Source organism: Mus pahari, chromosome 21, assembly GCF_900095145.1.
Source record: "Mus pahari chromosome 21, PAHARI_EIJ_v1.1, whole genome shotgun sequence".
Taxonomy (NCBI): Eukaryota; Metazoa; Chordata; class Mammalia; order Rodentia; family Muridae; genus Mus; species Mus pahari.
In genome coordinates, this window is record NC_034610.1 from 7,812,529 (window position 1) to 7,827,724 (window position 15,196).

Below are 15,196 nucleotides of genomic sequence, written 5' to 3' on the forward strand. Positions count from 1 at the left end.
TATGGATAGGAGCTGGCACAAGTGGACCTCTACAAGTGAACCCTGGCTATACCCGGCTCCTCATTCCCATCATGCTCTCTGCTTCCTGGTCAGTACTGATGTGAACGATCTCTGTCACACACGCCGCCATCTGTGGCAAATGGCGCTGCTCCACCGAGAGGGAGCAAAACCGCCTGAACTCAGGGGCCGAAATGAAGCTTTCTTCCCTTCAGTTATTTCTGTCCGGTAACAACGCGGCTGCCGCAGTAAGCATGCAACCAGCACGGCTGTGACATTTATTTTATTAAATGCACGTATGGAAACGTGTCAGCACTTAAACAGAACTGATTTCCATCCCAGCAGGATAAAAATCTTCATTCTTATTAAATATTCAAACCTGTTTTGGCCAGTTGAAAGTTACGGCATAAGAGATGAACTGCGGACCAGTATACACATATAAAGTCAAACGAGTCACACGGAGGATGGTGCACGTTCCACACCGGGACCAGTGGGAAAGATGATAAGAAGAAACATCTCCAGTAACCTATCCCGGTGTTGGTCTGGGAAGCAGAGGCTTCCTATGTCGACTTTCTAAGCATTTCAAAGTCATCCTCTACATCCTCGACATTTGAGTATTCCCTAATGAGATCCCACAGCACCCTTAAAATACACAAGAAACAAGTGCAATGGATTAGAAGAAACATAAACATTGGGGAGAAAAGAACAAGTCCAAGCAACCATGCAGGAGAGATTCAATCACACAGACGAGGTTGTGATCAACAACTTCTGTCTTTAGCAGTCTTGTTATCAGAACTTTGGCCTTGAATACCATGGGCTTCTCTAGGATTTTGGGGGTGGGGGTGGGGAGGGGTACCTCCTAAAGCTCCTTCTGGGCTAATGCTACAGTGCAGATGACATGTCTTCTAGCCCATCCATTTGCCAGAGTGGAAAAGCAACTTCCCAGTGAGCTCTGTGCACTGTATTACTGTTCTTGCTGACGTCCAGCATGACACAGGGAGCTGCAGAGAGTGACCCAGGCACTCATTCTTGCACCTGTGCACTGTATTGTTGTTCTTGCTGACGACCAGCATGACACAGGGAGCTGCAGAGAGTGACCCAGGCACTCATTCTTGCACCTGTGCACTGTATTGTTGTTCTTGCTGATGTCCAGCATGACACAGGGAGCTGCAGAGAGTGACCTAGGCACTCATTCTTGCATATTCCTCTACCATGTGAGAGAGAAAGGGGATTCTGTTTTCTGCCCTTCCCTGCAACTGTGGGTGGTGTTTTGACCTAATGCTAGCCTGTGAGATATGTGAGGAAGTCCCTGGAAAACGCCACCTTTCTACAGCAGGAGATACAATCATTTATATGTATGTATATACACAGATACATACACACACATATATATGTATCTCCAGATGTAGAATCACACACACATATATTATAACATATATATTTGTAGGTGTAGATTCATATGTGTGTATGCATATGTGCACATGTATATATCACATGTAAGTATGCCTCAGAGAAGAAGCTGCTGGCTATTTATGTTTTGCCTTGGACCATGGACCTGATTCCTAAAGCAGCCATGCTGGCGACTCATGAGGAAACCCACAGGCATAGAAAGTTAGGGAGACAGGATACTGTGGGGCCCAGGCCACTGATGGCCCAGGATGGTCTCCATGCTGATGGAAATATGCCTTCCCAGATTGCAGCCAGCATGTTTTTCTGTTGATCCATCTGCACAAAGTCATGAGATTTGAACTCAGTGCCAGCTTTCAGAGAAGCAACCACACAAAAGCAGCAGCACGTAACAGATTCTACAAATCAACCGTTTCACTTTTCACTTTGTATTGCCTTTGGTTTGATGTGCAGGTATGCACGTGCACAGACACGCACATATGGCACATGTGGAGGTAGAGGAGAGCTTGCAGGAGTCAGGTGTAAGGCAAGGATCAAGTTCAGGTTAATTAACCTTAGGAATAAGTACCTTTACCTGCAAAGCCTCTCACCTGCCCCTATTTACTTCTTAAATTCAAGGTTTAGATGTGCATAGGATTTTAAAAGTTCTTGTTATCATTAAAAGCCATGCAAGTTTAGTGAAGACTGCCATGCAAAGCCATGTGCTGTCCCCACTCTCCTGGTCCCTGTCCCTGAGAATTCACCCCAGTCCTTACCTTCTTCTAAGGAAACTATTCATATACTAGTAGAAGAAATGTACATGTTGGGGGTCTAGATCTTTATCTGGTCACCCGTCAAGACAAAGCATGCACTGTTAAAATCAGCACTCAGGAAGGCACATACTTTAAAGAGTTGTCGAGCCTCATCTGCTTTCAAGTGGATGGTATTACTCCAATATCTTTCTAGCACACTATCTAGTATAGGGCCAGGAAGATCTATCGGTGGGTAGAGCACATGTGGACCCAGAACCCACAGAAATGGCAGGTGGGCACAAAGGCAACCTGCCTGTAATCCCAGCCCTCAGAAGGTGGAGACAGGATGCTTGGGGCAAGCTGCCTGTGAGGCTAATCAAATCAGTCTTCTCTGGGTTCAAATGAGCGACTTCCCCAATCAATAAGGTGGAGAGTAAATGGGAAAGACTCCTTGTTAACCTGTGCCCTCTGCATGCACATCCACACTTGCACACGTGTGCCCCCAGGAATGTAAAAGTGCAGGCGTGCACATACACAGCACACACATATTTTAAAACACAGTGTCCACGCTTACTGCCTTTCCTCCATGCTGATCTTGCTCCTTATTAAGAGCTGCTTCATGTGGCCTTCAATAACCTGTAGAAAATAGAAAATCCATGATGTTGCTTATGTACAGGAACAATAAGCTGCACAACTGATGACTCTAACACACTAACCACACCGTGCACAGCTCGGAGGCACACAGCCCGGGTGTGCAGAGCTATGACGCACGTGGCAATCGTCCGTGCCCTTATTGCTGGCTGCATTCGCCATTATTCTGCATGGCAAGGTGTGTGTGTGTAAGTTAGAGAAGCGGTTATGATTGATGCAGTCCCTCACCACACACAACACAGTTCATTTTCATTAGTGCGCTTGCTTGTGAGAGACCGGTTCAGGGTTGAGGCCTACACAGACAGACATCCCTAGCGTTGCAGAAAGCTATTTCCCAAGGAGAAAGTATGTGCTTCTTGTGTGACTGATGACACAGGCAGGCAGAGGATTTGGGAAACACTTGTATAGATAAACGCAGGATTGCATATTTAAAAAATACCTTACTTTTATTTTCTTCCTTAAGATTCTGTTTGTTGTTTCCAACTTTACGGCTTCGTTCTAAAAGCAAATAGTTTTTAAAAAAAAATGAAACTTAAAAAAAGAAATAGTTGAGACTTTTTCTCTATGAAATTAAAAAGGTATTTTGAGACTGGTATGGTTATAAATTCAGGAGTGCTCAATACCGCGTCATTTTAAAATACATATTTACTCTGGTCAGGGAAGCAGGTAGGTTAACTGCAGATCTTCAACTCTCCCTCAGCTCCAGCAAATCCAACCCCCCCAGTACAGTCCCCAGCTCCATAACAGACCACATCCCTTCCACATTCCCCCCACCCCAACCCCCATCACTTTATCCCAGCTCCCTACTCCAGCAGGCACTCCCTGTGAGCTGGACGCCTCCTCTTCTCTATCAGATCACCTGCTGCAGCCTTCCCCTCCTCTCTGCCCCCATCCCCACCACACCACACAGATCTTCTCTTCCAACCTTCCTCCCCACACGTCCTGTTTCTCAGCCCCCCAACCCCCCAACCCGCCAGCCAAGTCAGAGAAGCCAGTAGCCGGCTAAGCAGGTAGGCGGAGCTTCAAATCCTCACTCTTCTTCCTCCATACCTCATGCCCAGTCTCACCCCCCCCCCAGCTCTGTAGCAAGCTACCTGTTGTGGCCTCTCTTCATTTTCTTGCCCCATTCCCAGGGGACTAAGAAGATCCCGCCTTTCTCCCTCCTGTGGATCCCCTCAGTGCCACCCTTGCTAGTCTAGACCCATCCTAAGTGTCAGCTCCCAATACCTTGAAAACCCTTTTTACCCATGGCCACACATCTAGGATCCCAGAAGCATTCCCTCATTCCCTACCAGGCAACACACAGTCACTGACACTCTCCTAAGGAGCAGAGAGGAAAACAGAAGTCAGAAAGCAAAACACCAGTCCAACAAAGACAAGACCACACGTCAGCATCCAGAATTACAGTCTTCCCGAATCCAGAGTATCTAGAGGCCAGTGCAGAAACATAAACACCAGAAACACCCAGCACAGTGTCTCCACCAGAGCCCAACAACCCTACCACAGCAGACTCTCAGTATCACAACGCAGTTGGAGCACAAGACAAACATGGCAAAATAGCAGGGATAGGGGCAAGCAGGCACAGGACCTGCACGTGTGAGTGGACACATGCCCCGAGTCCCTAACACAGAACCTAGCTCCAATGGGTACCCATTGACAAAGGAAAATTAAACTTCCTTCAAGGGAGTCTCACCAGGAAAACAATAAAGGGTAGGCTGCCTGTCCCTGATAGATGGCCAACGGTATCCTTGGAGGTCCCTTGTCTCATAATGTCATGTCAGGGCTTTTTCTTTCTTTTCTTTTCTTTTCTTTTCTTTCTTTCTTTCTTTCTTTCTTTCTTTCTTTCTTTCTTTCTTTCTTTCTTTCTTTCTTCCTTNTCCTTCCTTCCTCCCTTCCTTCCTTTCTTTTTTCTTTTTTTCTTTTATTTTTAATTTATTTTTCTTTCTTTCATCTTAATTTTTATTTTATCTCATATAGATATAGATAGAGGTAGAGATAGAGGTAGAGATAGATAGATAGATAGATAGATAGACAGCGATAGAGATATATAATTTTTCCTCTTCCTTTCTTTTTAGCCTACAGGTCCATCCTCCGTGTGCACATTAAGGCTTCCAGTTGAGTATTCTGTGATCTCCAGGTATGTGGATGAGTGCCTCTTTCTTTTTTGTGCCTTCTCTCAGACCTTTTCCGTCTCTTCATTTGTTTCCTCCAGTCGTGATGTGTTAGATTTTGGGTTTTTTTCTTATTATATTTTATTTCATTATTACCCCATAGCAGTGTGTTTGATTTTTTAGTGAGAGACAGAAAGGAGGTGTACCTGGACAGGAGGGGACGTGATGAGGAGAAGAGGAAAGCATAATCGGGATGTATTTTCAATAAAAGGAAAAAATAAAATGGATATTAAACCATTGAACAGAGGTACAATAATAGGAAAGAGCCTTGAGTCAAACCCTGTAGGTACTGCATTACAGAGAGCTCCTTAATTACCTGCTCTCAGAGGCGAAGTGAAAGAATATAAATATAAATACAAATATAAATATAAATGTGGAAGCCAGGCCTGAGGACATACTGTTAACCCAGTACTTGGGAAGCTGAGATTCGGAGTTCCCTGTTTACCTTAGCTATATAGTGACTTTGAGGTCACATGGGGTATATGGGTCCTGTCTCAAAATGGCCAGAGAGTTCAAATATGTGTCCCTTTGTTTACTTTTCTTTATCAGGCTTCCCAGACTTTGCCTCTTCTCCCTAGAAACTGGAGGTCTGTAACAAGCCTGTGTTGAGCACATCCAGCAGTCCCGAAGAACCCCAGCACGTTGTAGCAACAGCTCTTCATTTGTGTTTAAAACAGCATGCCATCAAGCATATGATTTTCTGCCAAACAGTATAACCATAATTTTACATGCACTGAGAAATCGCATAATTCTTAGAACCCACTCAGTTGCGGTATTTGCTTTACTGTGGTATGGAGAAACCAGCCCACGGCATCACCAAGGTGTGCTGGCATTTACAAGTAACACACGGAGCAGCCGCTGCAGCAGCAGCAGCTGAGTATTCAGCATGCTCTAGGTGAAGGTATGGGGGGCTGGAGACATGGCCCAGCAGTTAAGGGCACTTCCTGTTCTTCTAGAGGCCCAGAATTCCCAGAACCCGTGGCAGGCAGCTCTCACCTATTTCAGCTCCAGGGAATACAATACCCTCTTCAGGCATGCCTTTGTAGGCACCAGTACACATGGTAGGCACACACACACACACACACACACACACACACACCTCCAAAAAATAAATAAGTATAACCAAGAGAGTTGAAACAGTGAATCAGCGGAACAGTGGCCTAAAAAGAATCTACAGTGCCATCCGTGGCTTAGACCAACACTGTCTTTCTATGCATTTAGTAATTCTTGTTCTGTGTTAAAAACAAACAAACAAACAAACCCACAGCACCACTAAAATCCACAGGACTAGCAACGGGAGGTCCTATTTGGTCCCATTCCACAGGGCTCCGTGTCTCCCTGTTCCAAAGCTCTGCCAGGGACACAGACCCCTGCCACCTCTATTCTTCTCCCAGCCAGACCTCCATTGCTCTACGTAGCTACTTCAGCCTTTGAAGGGAGAGCATATTTTGGACTAAGCTTCATGAGATTGTAAGCAAGACAGTCGTGAGTATTTAAGTAGGCGATCTGCGTACCTCTATGCTTTTAAGGCCGCTCTCAGCAATCTCTGACACTCCCGAGTGCACCAGGCTTTCTTTGATGTGTTTCTCAAGCGCTTTAATCTCATCCCATTTCTCAAAGATTTCACACCTCCTCTTCTCCACCCTTTCAACCAGAGTGAGTTCCTTCTCGTCCTGTATTTTACTACTAGCTAATTATGGAAATAGTTTGGAGAGCAGTTACTATGTATGTTTAGTGTTTCAGCTCTTGTTAAGAGTGATATTTGTAATGTCAAACATGTTACATACAACTATAGTGTAACTATGCATATATAATATATATCATATATACCATATATACAGCTATATAACATATAGCTTAGTGTAACTCAAAGAGATTAATAAAAAGTATTTGTTCCAAAGAAATAGGGTATTCCTCTCTTGACGTATTCATATAATCTGTAAGTATCTGCGATGCCTAGTTTTGCAGAAACTGGGCTAGGTGGAGAGGGCCAGTTGGGAATGACGAGAATCTTTTCCAGGTTTGCTTTCTAACAGTGCATACTTGCAAAAAAAAACTTTATGAAAATGATGGGAGGAGGGGGTCAGCCTGGAGAGACCCATGTGAATAACACACAGTTTAGTTCAGGTTTAAGGAGAATCTGCCAAAGATTGAGAAACTTGAGGCTGAAGTGTAAACAGGAATTAGGGAGGTGCATGGCATGGGGAGAAGAGGGAGTTGTATCAAGACTTCCAGAGAAGATATGAGAAGGGCAGCAGGCAGCACTGGAAGGTACTCACCCGCCTTTTCCTTAGCAGACTGCAGCAATACGCGCTCAGCCTCCAGGTCATCCCTGAGTCTAAAAATCAGTAGGAAAACAGAACCCTGGTTAGGCCTTGTTGACTCTAGCCATTTTATAGCATGAGTTGTGTGTGTGTGTGTGTGTGTGTGTGTGTGTGTGTGTGTGTATATGTGTGTGTGTGCTTATGTGTGTATGTTTGTGTATGTGTGTATGTACATGTGTATATATATATATATATATATATATATATATATATATATATGGTGTGTGTGTGTTTATGTGTGTATGTTTGTGTATGTGTGTATGTACATGTGTATATATATATGTGTGTGTGTGTGTGTGTCTGTGCATGTATATATGTGTATATGTGTATATAGAATATGTATGTGCATATGTGTATGTGTGTATGTGCATATATGTGTGTATGTATGTGTATATGTGTATGTGTGTATGTGTATATGTGTTTATGTGTGTATATGTGTAAATATTTGTGTATGTGCATATGTGTATGTGTGTATGTGCATATGTGTGTATGTATGTGTATATGTGTTTATGTGTGTATATGTGTAAGTATTTGTGTATGTGCATGTGTATGTGTGTGTACATGTGTATGTGTGTATATGAGTGTGTATGTTTGTATGTATATGGAGGTGTGTGTGTACATTTGTGTATTACATTGTGGATATACATATAACATAGTACCCCTGAGGGGAGAGGTTGATGTCAAGAATCTTCCTTAATCACTCTCCCCCTCATACCTTGAGGCAGGGTCTCTCTCGTCTTCAGCTGGCCTTACTCACCACCCTCATTAGAGGAGTCCTCTGTTTCCACTTCACACATCCATTTACAAGGGAACCACCACACCCAACCTGCATTGACATGGGTGCTCGGAATTGTCATCCTTAGGCTTTCATAAAGCACGTTCTCCTTATACAGACACTCTCCAGCCCCAGAACCACAGTCTTCTAACTTACTGAGACATGCACACTGATCGTCAAACTTTCCAACATAAAATGCACTCTGAAGATATCTATAAAGAGCCTAATCCAGTCCAGTTACCATTGCGTACGAACCATTAAAAATCATAAATTAAAAACAAATGGAGGGCTTAACAAGATGGCTCAGTGGATAAAGATGCTTAACCACCCAAGTTTAATCCCTGGACCCCACATGGTAAAGGGAAAAACTGACACCCATGAGCTGTCCTCTGACCTCCATACATAAACTGTGACATGTTCACACATATACACATACACATAGAAAGAAAGAGGGGAGACAAGCAGAGAGAGGGACGGAGGAAAGAAAAACATAGGCGAGATGGCTTGGTGGCTGAAGTACTTGCGGTGCAGCCGGGAAGACCTGAGTCTGGTCCCCAGCATCCCCATAAAAAGCACACACCTGTAGTCCTCCCACTTGGAGGAGGAACAAGAGGATCCCAGGGGCTCACTGGTTGGTTAATCAGTCTAGCCAACTTGTCAGCTCCAGGTTCAGTGAGAAACTGTCTCAAAAACAGGGTAGAAAGTGATATAAGACACTCAATATTTATTTCGTGCCTCCATACAGGCAAGCACATTAACCTTCATCCACACTCACATGTAAACACACACCTATAACATATATATATATATATATATATATATATATATATATATCAAGGGACCCTAGAACTGATGTGGGGGTGCGCACTGCAGTCCCCTGTGACTTTGCAGGCATCCCAAAGAGAGAATTTACAGAATCAAAATTTAGTCTGCCATGCTCAACTAAAAGTAAATTACAAGAAATATAGAAAGAAGGGGAGCAACTGGACCCCAGAATGCTCTCTGCGTTTTTGCTGAGTGTCGAAGCCAGTGCAAGTGTATCTCCTATGCATCCTGTATCTCAGAAGGATTCTGGCAGGTGCTGCGTGTACCCTGGGGATTGCTCTGCTCTGTCTGAAGATGACACCACAGATGGCTTAAAGCCACACACCTACACGGCGGGTAAAGGTTTAATACTTTCTCATGTTCTAGACTGAGGTCGCAAGGGATGGACTAGAGGCCGCAGCATGTAAACTCAGAGGACGTAGTCTTCTGAGATCTTTCGCATGGCCCACTCATACACATTATGTATTCTTTGTTCTGTTGTTCTGTGTTTCTTCTTTCCAAACTTTAGCTCTACATGAGTTGGATTTTATTTGCCTATCTGCCATGTTGACCAACTTTCGCCCTCCTCTCAGTTCCGGCCCCCTGGCTGTTTTGCTGCTCTTGGGCCCACTCTATACGCCTTGTATTCTCACCCAAAACAATTCCTGCGCATCATGGTGAAGTTTCCATCTACCATCTCTACTTTTACTCTGTCAGCTACCTCCTTCGTTAGCTGTGTCATGTTTTATTGGTGGTGGTGGTTGTCACCCTTTGATGTCTGTGCTTAGCTTTTACCTTTCTGCCTTCTGGTTGTTTTCATGCCCTGAAATGCTCCTCTAAGAACATCTAGTTGATACCTTTTTCCTTGAAATTGCTATCAACATGACCATATCATCATCACAATCACCATCACCACCACCATCATCATCATCATCATCATCATCATCATCCTACCCCACCACTACCACCATTACTTTCATTACCATCACCATTATCATCATCCTCATGACTACCATCGTCAATGCCGTCCTCATCATGAACATCATCATCATCATCATCATCATCATCATCACCATCATCACCATCATTACAATCATTGCTATACTCCTCTTCCTCCTCATCATCACTACCACCATCACCATCATCCTCATGACTACCATCATCACTACACACCTCATCACCTTCCTCTTCCTCATCACCACCACCACCATCACTACCATTCTCCCCTTCCTCCTCCTCATCCTCCTTCTCCTTCATCTCCTCCTCTTCCTCACCACCACCATCACATTGCCACCATCATGGCCAAGACTCTGTGCTCCATCTGTCGGACGCATTGTGCTCCTGTGCTTGTAGTCTTCCTCCTTCTCCCTTCTCCTGAGGTCCATCATAGTCGCATGCAGTTGTTTATGGAAGAGTCCAGGTTAACGAGACAATATTGCCGTGGGTACCACATCACGCGAGCCAATGCAAGAGAACCCTGGGTACTGCTTGTCACCAAGTTTTAAGGTTGTGTTGTGTATCAACAGAAACTTTACCAGAATCACACGGCTGGTGCCTTACTTGTCGTTGTGCTCCAAGGCTGCCAGGGCAGCCTGCTGGAGCGTCCTCAGATGCTCCTTGGCTTGGTCAATGTCACTGCTGTACCTGGGGCTGTTCTCCAACCCCTTGACTTCAGCCAAGAGCCGCTACCAGGAACAAAGCATACAAAGGATAAGATGGTCAGGTAGGATGCTCTGGCCTGGATGTTATTTGCATATGGCCCAGGGGTCCTAGTGTGAATTCCAACTAAATTCGGACATTGGGAGGGATGGAGGGAAGGGGAAAATATTGGCAAAGTTCTAAGTAAAATAATTTTCACAATGGCTTCAGACTTGCATTTTCCTGAGAATTCTTAAGAGTGGCAGGGGTTTCATGGTTTCTTTGTAGAGTTGGGTTGAGGAAATACATTGATTTAAGGGCTGTGTACATCATTAATAATTATTTCAAATGTGTGAGAGAAGATCTTAATCGCCAATCTTTATGTGGACATAAAGACATACAGGGCTCATACTGGATAATACCAGCTCAGGCTGGTGGCCTCTGCCTCATTAGGTGATCCTCAGGGGCTTCGGGAATAGGAAGAAGAGCTCTGGATGCCTGCCAGCTCCTTCATTTTGATGCTTGATTGAGATGTGGGGATGAATTTTCCTTTTCTGTTCCACACAGAGTAAGGAGCACTAAGTCTGTGACTGCAGGCACTGTCCAGTCCTCAGAGACAGGGGCTGTTTTTACTATCTATCTATCTATCTATCTATCTATCTATCTATCTATCTATCTATCTATCTATCTACCATCTATCTATCTATCTGTCTACCATCTATCTATCATCTAGCTATCATCTATCTATCTATCTATCTATCTATCTATCTATCTATCTATCTATCTATCATCTATCTATCTACCTACCATTTATCTATCAACCATCTATCTATCATCTATCTATCTATCTATCTATCTATCTATCTATCTATCTATCTATCTATCATCTATCAATCAATCTATCATCTATCTACCTATCTATCGTCTATCTATCTATCTATCTGTTGGGTCCTCCCTCTAAACGGTGTCCTGCCTTTTACAGGCACGCTGGGGGTCGTGCAGCCGGAGCGCAGCAGACCAGCCGGAACACAGCGTCCTCGGACCGCCCACTGTCAACGCCCACCCGTCGCCTGGACCGCCCACCGCTGCTTGGACGGCCCACCTTCGCGAGACCTGCCTGCCACTGCCAGAACTGCCCATCATTGCGAGAACCGCTGTGGCAACTTCAAAGGACTCAGGGGCATGCTGGGAACTCTTCCTTGTACTTAAGCCAGTCCTGACAATTAAAATTTGGGCCTTGATCAGACATTTTGCCAGGGCCCCATGTTTCCTTTCGCAGCCCTGTTCCTTTTCAGGAGTTCTCGTTCTCCAGTTGGGATCCACAGTGTTTCTGCAGGCAGAACCACACATCTATCTATCTATCATCTATCATCAATCTATCATCTACCTATCTATCTATCTACCTATCTATCATCTATCTATCATCTATCTATCTATCTATCTACCACCTATCTATCATCTACCTATCATCTATCTATCTATCTATCTATCTATCTATCTATCTATCTACCATCTATCTACCATCTATCATCTATCTATCTATCTATCTACCATCTATCTATCATCTACCTATCATCTATCATCTATCTATCTACCTGTCTATCTATCTATCTATCTATCTATCTATCTATCTATCTATCTATCTATCTTTCTATCTATCTATCTACCATCTATCTATCATCTACCTATCATCTATCATCTATCTATCTACCTGTCTATCTATCTATCTATCTATCTATCTACCATTTATCTATCAATCATCTATCTATCATCTATCTATCTATCTATCTATCTATCTATCATCTATCAATCAATCTATCATCTATCTACCTATCTATCATCTATCTATCTATCTATCATCTATCAATCTATCATCTATCAATCTATCATCTACCTATCTATCTACCTATCTATCATCTATCTATCTATCAACCATCTATCTATCAACCATCTATCATCTATCTATCTATCTATCTATCTATCTATCTATCTATCTATCTATCTATCATCTATCTATCATCTATCAATCAATCTATCATCTATCTATCTACCTATCTATCTACCTATCTATCATCTATCTATCTATCTATCTATCTATCTATCTATCTATCTATCTATCTATCATCTATCTATCTGTCATCTATCTATCATCTATCAATCTATAATCTATCAATCTATCATCTACCTATCTATCTACCTATCTAGCATCTATCTATCTTTCATCTATCATCTATCTATCTATCATCTATCTATCTATCTATCTATCATCTATCTATCCATACATACATCTATCTATCTACTATTTATTTATCTATCTATTTAATGTTCATGTGTATGGGTATTTTGTCTGTGTATATGTCAGTGCACCACATGCATGCAAAGTGTCTGTGAATGTCAGAAGAGGGAATCAGATCCCCTTGAACTGGCCACCTAGGAGGATGATGGGAACTGGAACTGAATCCTCTGCAACAACAGCCAGTGGTTTTCATCTCTGAGCTACCTCTCCAGGCTTATTATCATGTAGCATGAAAAGTCTCAGAACACAAGATGCAATGCCTACATGTGCATTTTTTTTAAATTAAAATTTAATTTAGAACTGATTTTGTATGCTATGGTTTGGGGGCTGTTGTTGGTTTGTATTTGTTTTGTTGTTTTGTTGTTGTTTTGAAGTTTTTTGTTTGTCTGTTTTGTCACATAAGGTAAGAAATCATATTTTCCGCTCAGGAGATAGAGTTACTAATCAGCTTCTCGGAGCTCTCTGTCATGACCATGGGACATTCCCCGGAACACTGCATGTTGACCCATTGACCCACTGACCCACTTTCCCACTGAGACTGTTGGGGAAACTGTCATCAGTTACATGAGGAGCCAGAGATCTGTTCTGTGACTCTGGGGTGCCTGCTCTCACCATCTACCCAGTCTGAGTGACAACAGGATGCTGTTTTCTAGTAATCACTGTAACACCATTTACGTTCCTGGTCATGTGTGGTGACAGTGGTTAGGGAGTAACCCAGTGCTGTTTTAATGTATAGGCCAGGTCATCACCTAGAGAATTTTAGCTCGATATAAGAATCATCCCTTAAAAAAAAAAGAAACACCAGTCACTTTGCCTGACAGAGAAATAAATGGGGCTTCCTGGGTTGAGAGTCTCCTGGGATACAAATCTCTTGGTGTCCTTTCCAATGGTTATTACCTGATATTGTGCTGTGGGCTGTGAGTCCAGGAGAGCTGCCATGTAGAGTTCATATTCATCCTGTGCAAACACACACAGACAGACAGATAAAAACACAACAATGTCACCAGGCTCGTGTATGGGAGTGGACTACATGAACGGAGATATTTGTATACACGAGCAGCCATGTGTGCATGCAGGGGCCAGAGGTTGACATCACATGTCTTCCTCTGTCTCTCCTCACCCCATGTCTGCTCATAGGTCGGCTAGACTTGCTGGCCAGCAAGTTGGGCTCCTCCTGTGTCTCTGCCTTGTTCCAGAAATACCCTGCTTCTATGCGGGAGCTGGAGGTTAAGAGTCAGAGTCTTGTGTTTACTCGCTGAGCACTTTATGCAGTAAGCCACTTCCCCAGGCCCAAAGACGATTTTTTTTTTCCTACAGGAATAAATGGCATAGGTATTAAGGATGTCTGTTAACTTCAGATATCCTTACAATAAATCTGTGTATAAAATGTTTCTGCCACATGCTCAGACACACAGGCACACAAACTTATAAAACTGAATTGTCATTGAATTTTAACAACTACCAGCTACGGAATCAGTTCAAGTTCCTGTTGTAAAAAACCTTGACATGCATCCAACATATCCCCTGCCACGTGTAGTTCTGAGACCTGCTGAAGGTGAGGTGGCCAGGGTCCTGGGAGCTAGGCAGCACATGGCCCTCATTACCTATCTTTTGTCATTAGGAAAATTAGACCATAGCACAGGCTTTGTGGTGGTTTAGATGAGAATGGTACCCCACAGGCTCATGTGTTTGAACACTTGGTACTTTGGGGAAGGCTATGGAGCCCTTTGTTGGTAATGCCTTGCAGGAGGAAGTGAGCCGCTGAAGGCAGGCTTAGAGTATGTATATAACCTGGCCCTACTTCCTGTTATTCCTCTTCCTGTGCATGGATGAAACTTTGATCAACCAGCTTCCTGCTTCCGCTACCATGTCTTCCCTGCCTGTTGCTATGGCTCCCACCACGATGGACTTTATCCTTCCGGAACCATAAGCTAAAATAAACACTTGTATCCATATCTTGGTTTTAGTTTGGGTGTTTTATCACAGCAATGGACAGTTAACTAGTACAGGCCTTGAACAACTTAACTTTCAAACTGGATTCCACACAGCTACTTCCATCACAAAATCGTAACAAAGTTAAAACCCCAAAGAGATCCATATAAATGTGTAAGTGCCTAGCTCTGAAAACTAGCTTATGTGCCATGTTGTTCTGAACTCGTAATTGGGAAGCTCTGGCGGGAAGTCATAGATGCGAGCAGCAAGATAACTCCGTGCTTGCTTCACACAGTTCACATGACTGACAAGACAGTGAGTGGATCCCCATGAGTCTCTTTGACTGATTGATGCCTTTCTCTGTGGAACGGGGACTGTAATTTCTACGAGACATGAGATCCTTATGTGTACAAGCTGCTGTGTGTGCATGAGCAGATGTGTGTGTGTGTGTGTGTGTGTGTGTGTGTGTG

General features: G+C 43.5%; 1 protein-coding gene across 1 annotated transcript in view; it reads right to left on the reverse strand.

The window, feature by feature from the left end:
- Nucleotides 1-263: 263 nt before the first annotated feature.
- The window catches only part of C21H6orf118 (chromosome 21 C6orf118 homolog), a 21,184-nt gene continuing 6,251 nt past the window's right edge, over nt 264-15,196 (reverse strand). The window contains exons 4-10 of the mRNA XM_021221671.1: nt 13,692-13,751; nt 10,421-10,545; nt 7,237-7,295; nt 6,472-6,647; nt 3,231-3,284; nt 2,710-2,771; nt 264-639 (exon numbers count right to left, since the gene is read on the reverse strand). Coding sequence (XP_021077330.1) covers nt 558-639; nt 2,710-2,771; nt 3,231-3,284; nt 6,472-6,647; nt 7,237-7,295; nt 10,421-10,545; nt 13,692-13,751 — 618 coding nt within the window. The 3' untranslated portion in view covers nt 264-557. The remainder of the gene's footprint in view (nt 640-2,709; nt 2,772-3,230; nt 3,285-6,471; nt 6,648-7,236; nt 7,296-10,420; nt 10,546-13,691; nt 13,752-15,196) is intronic.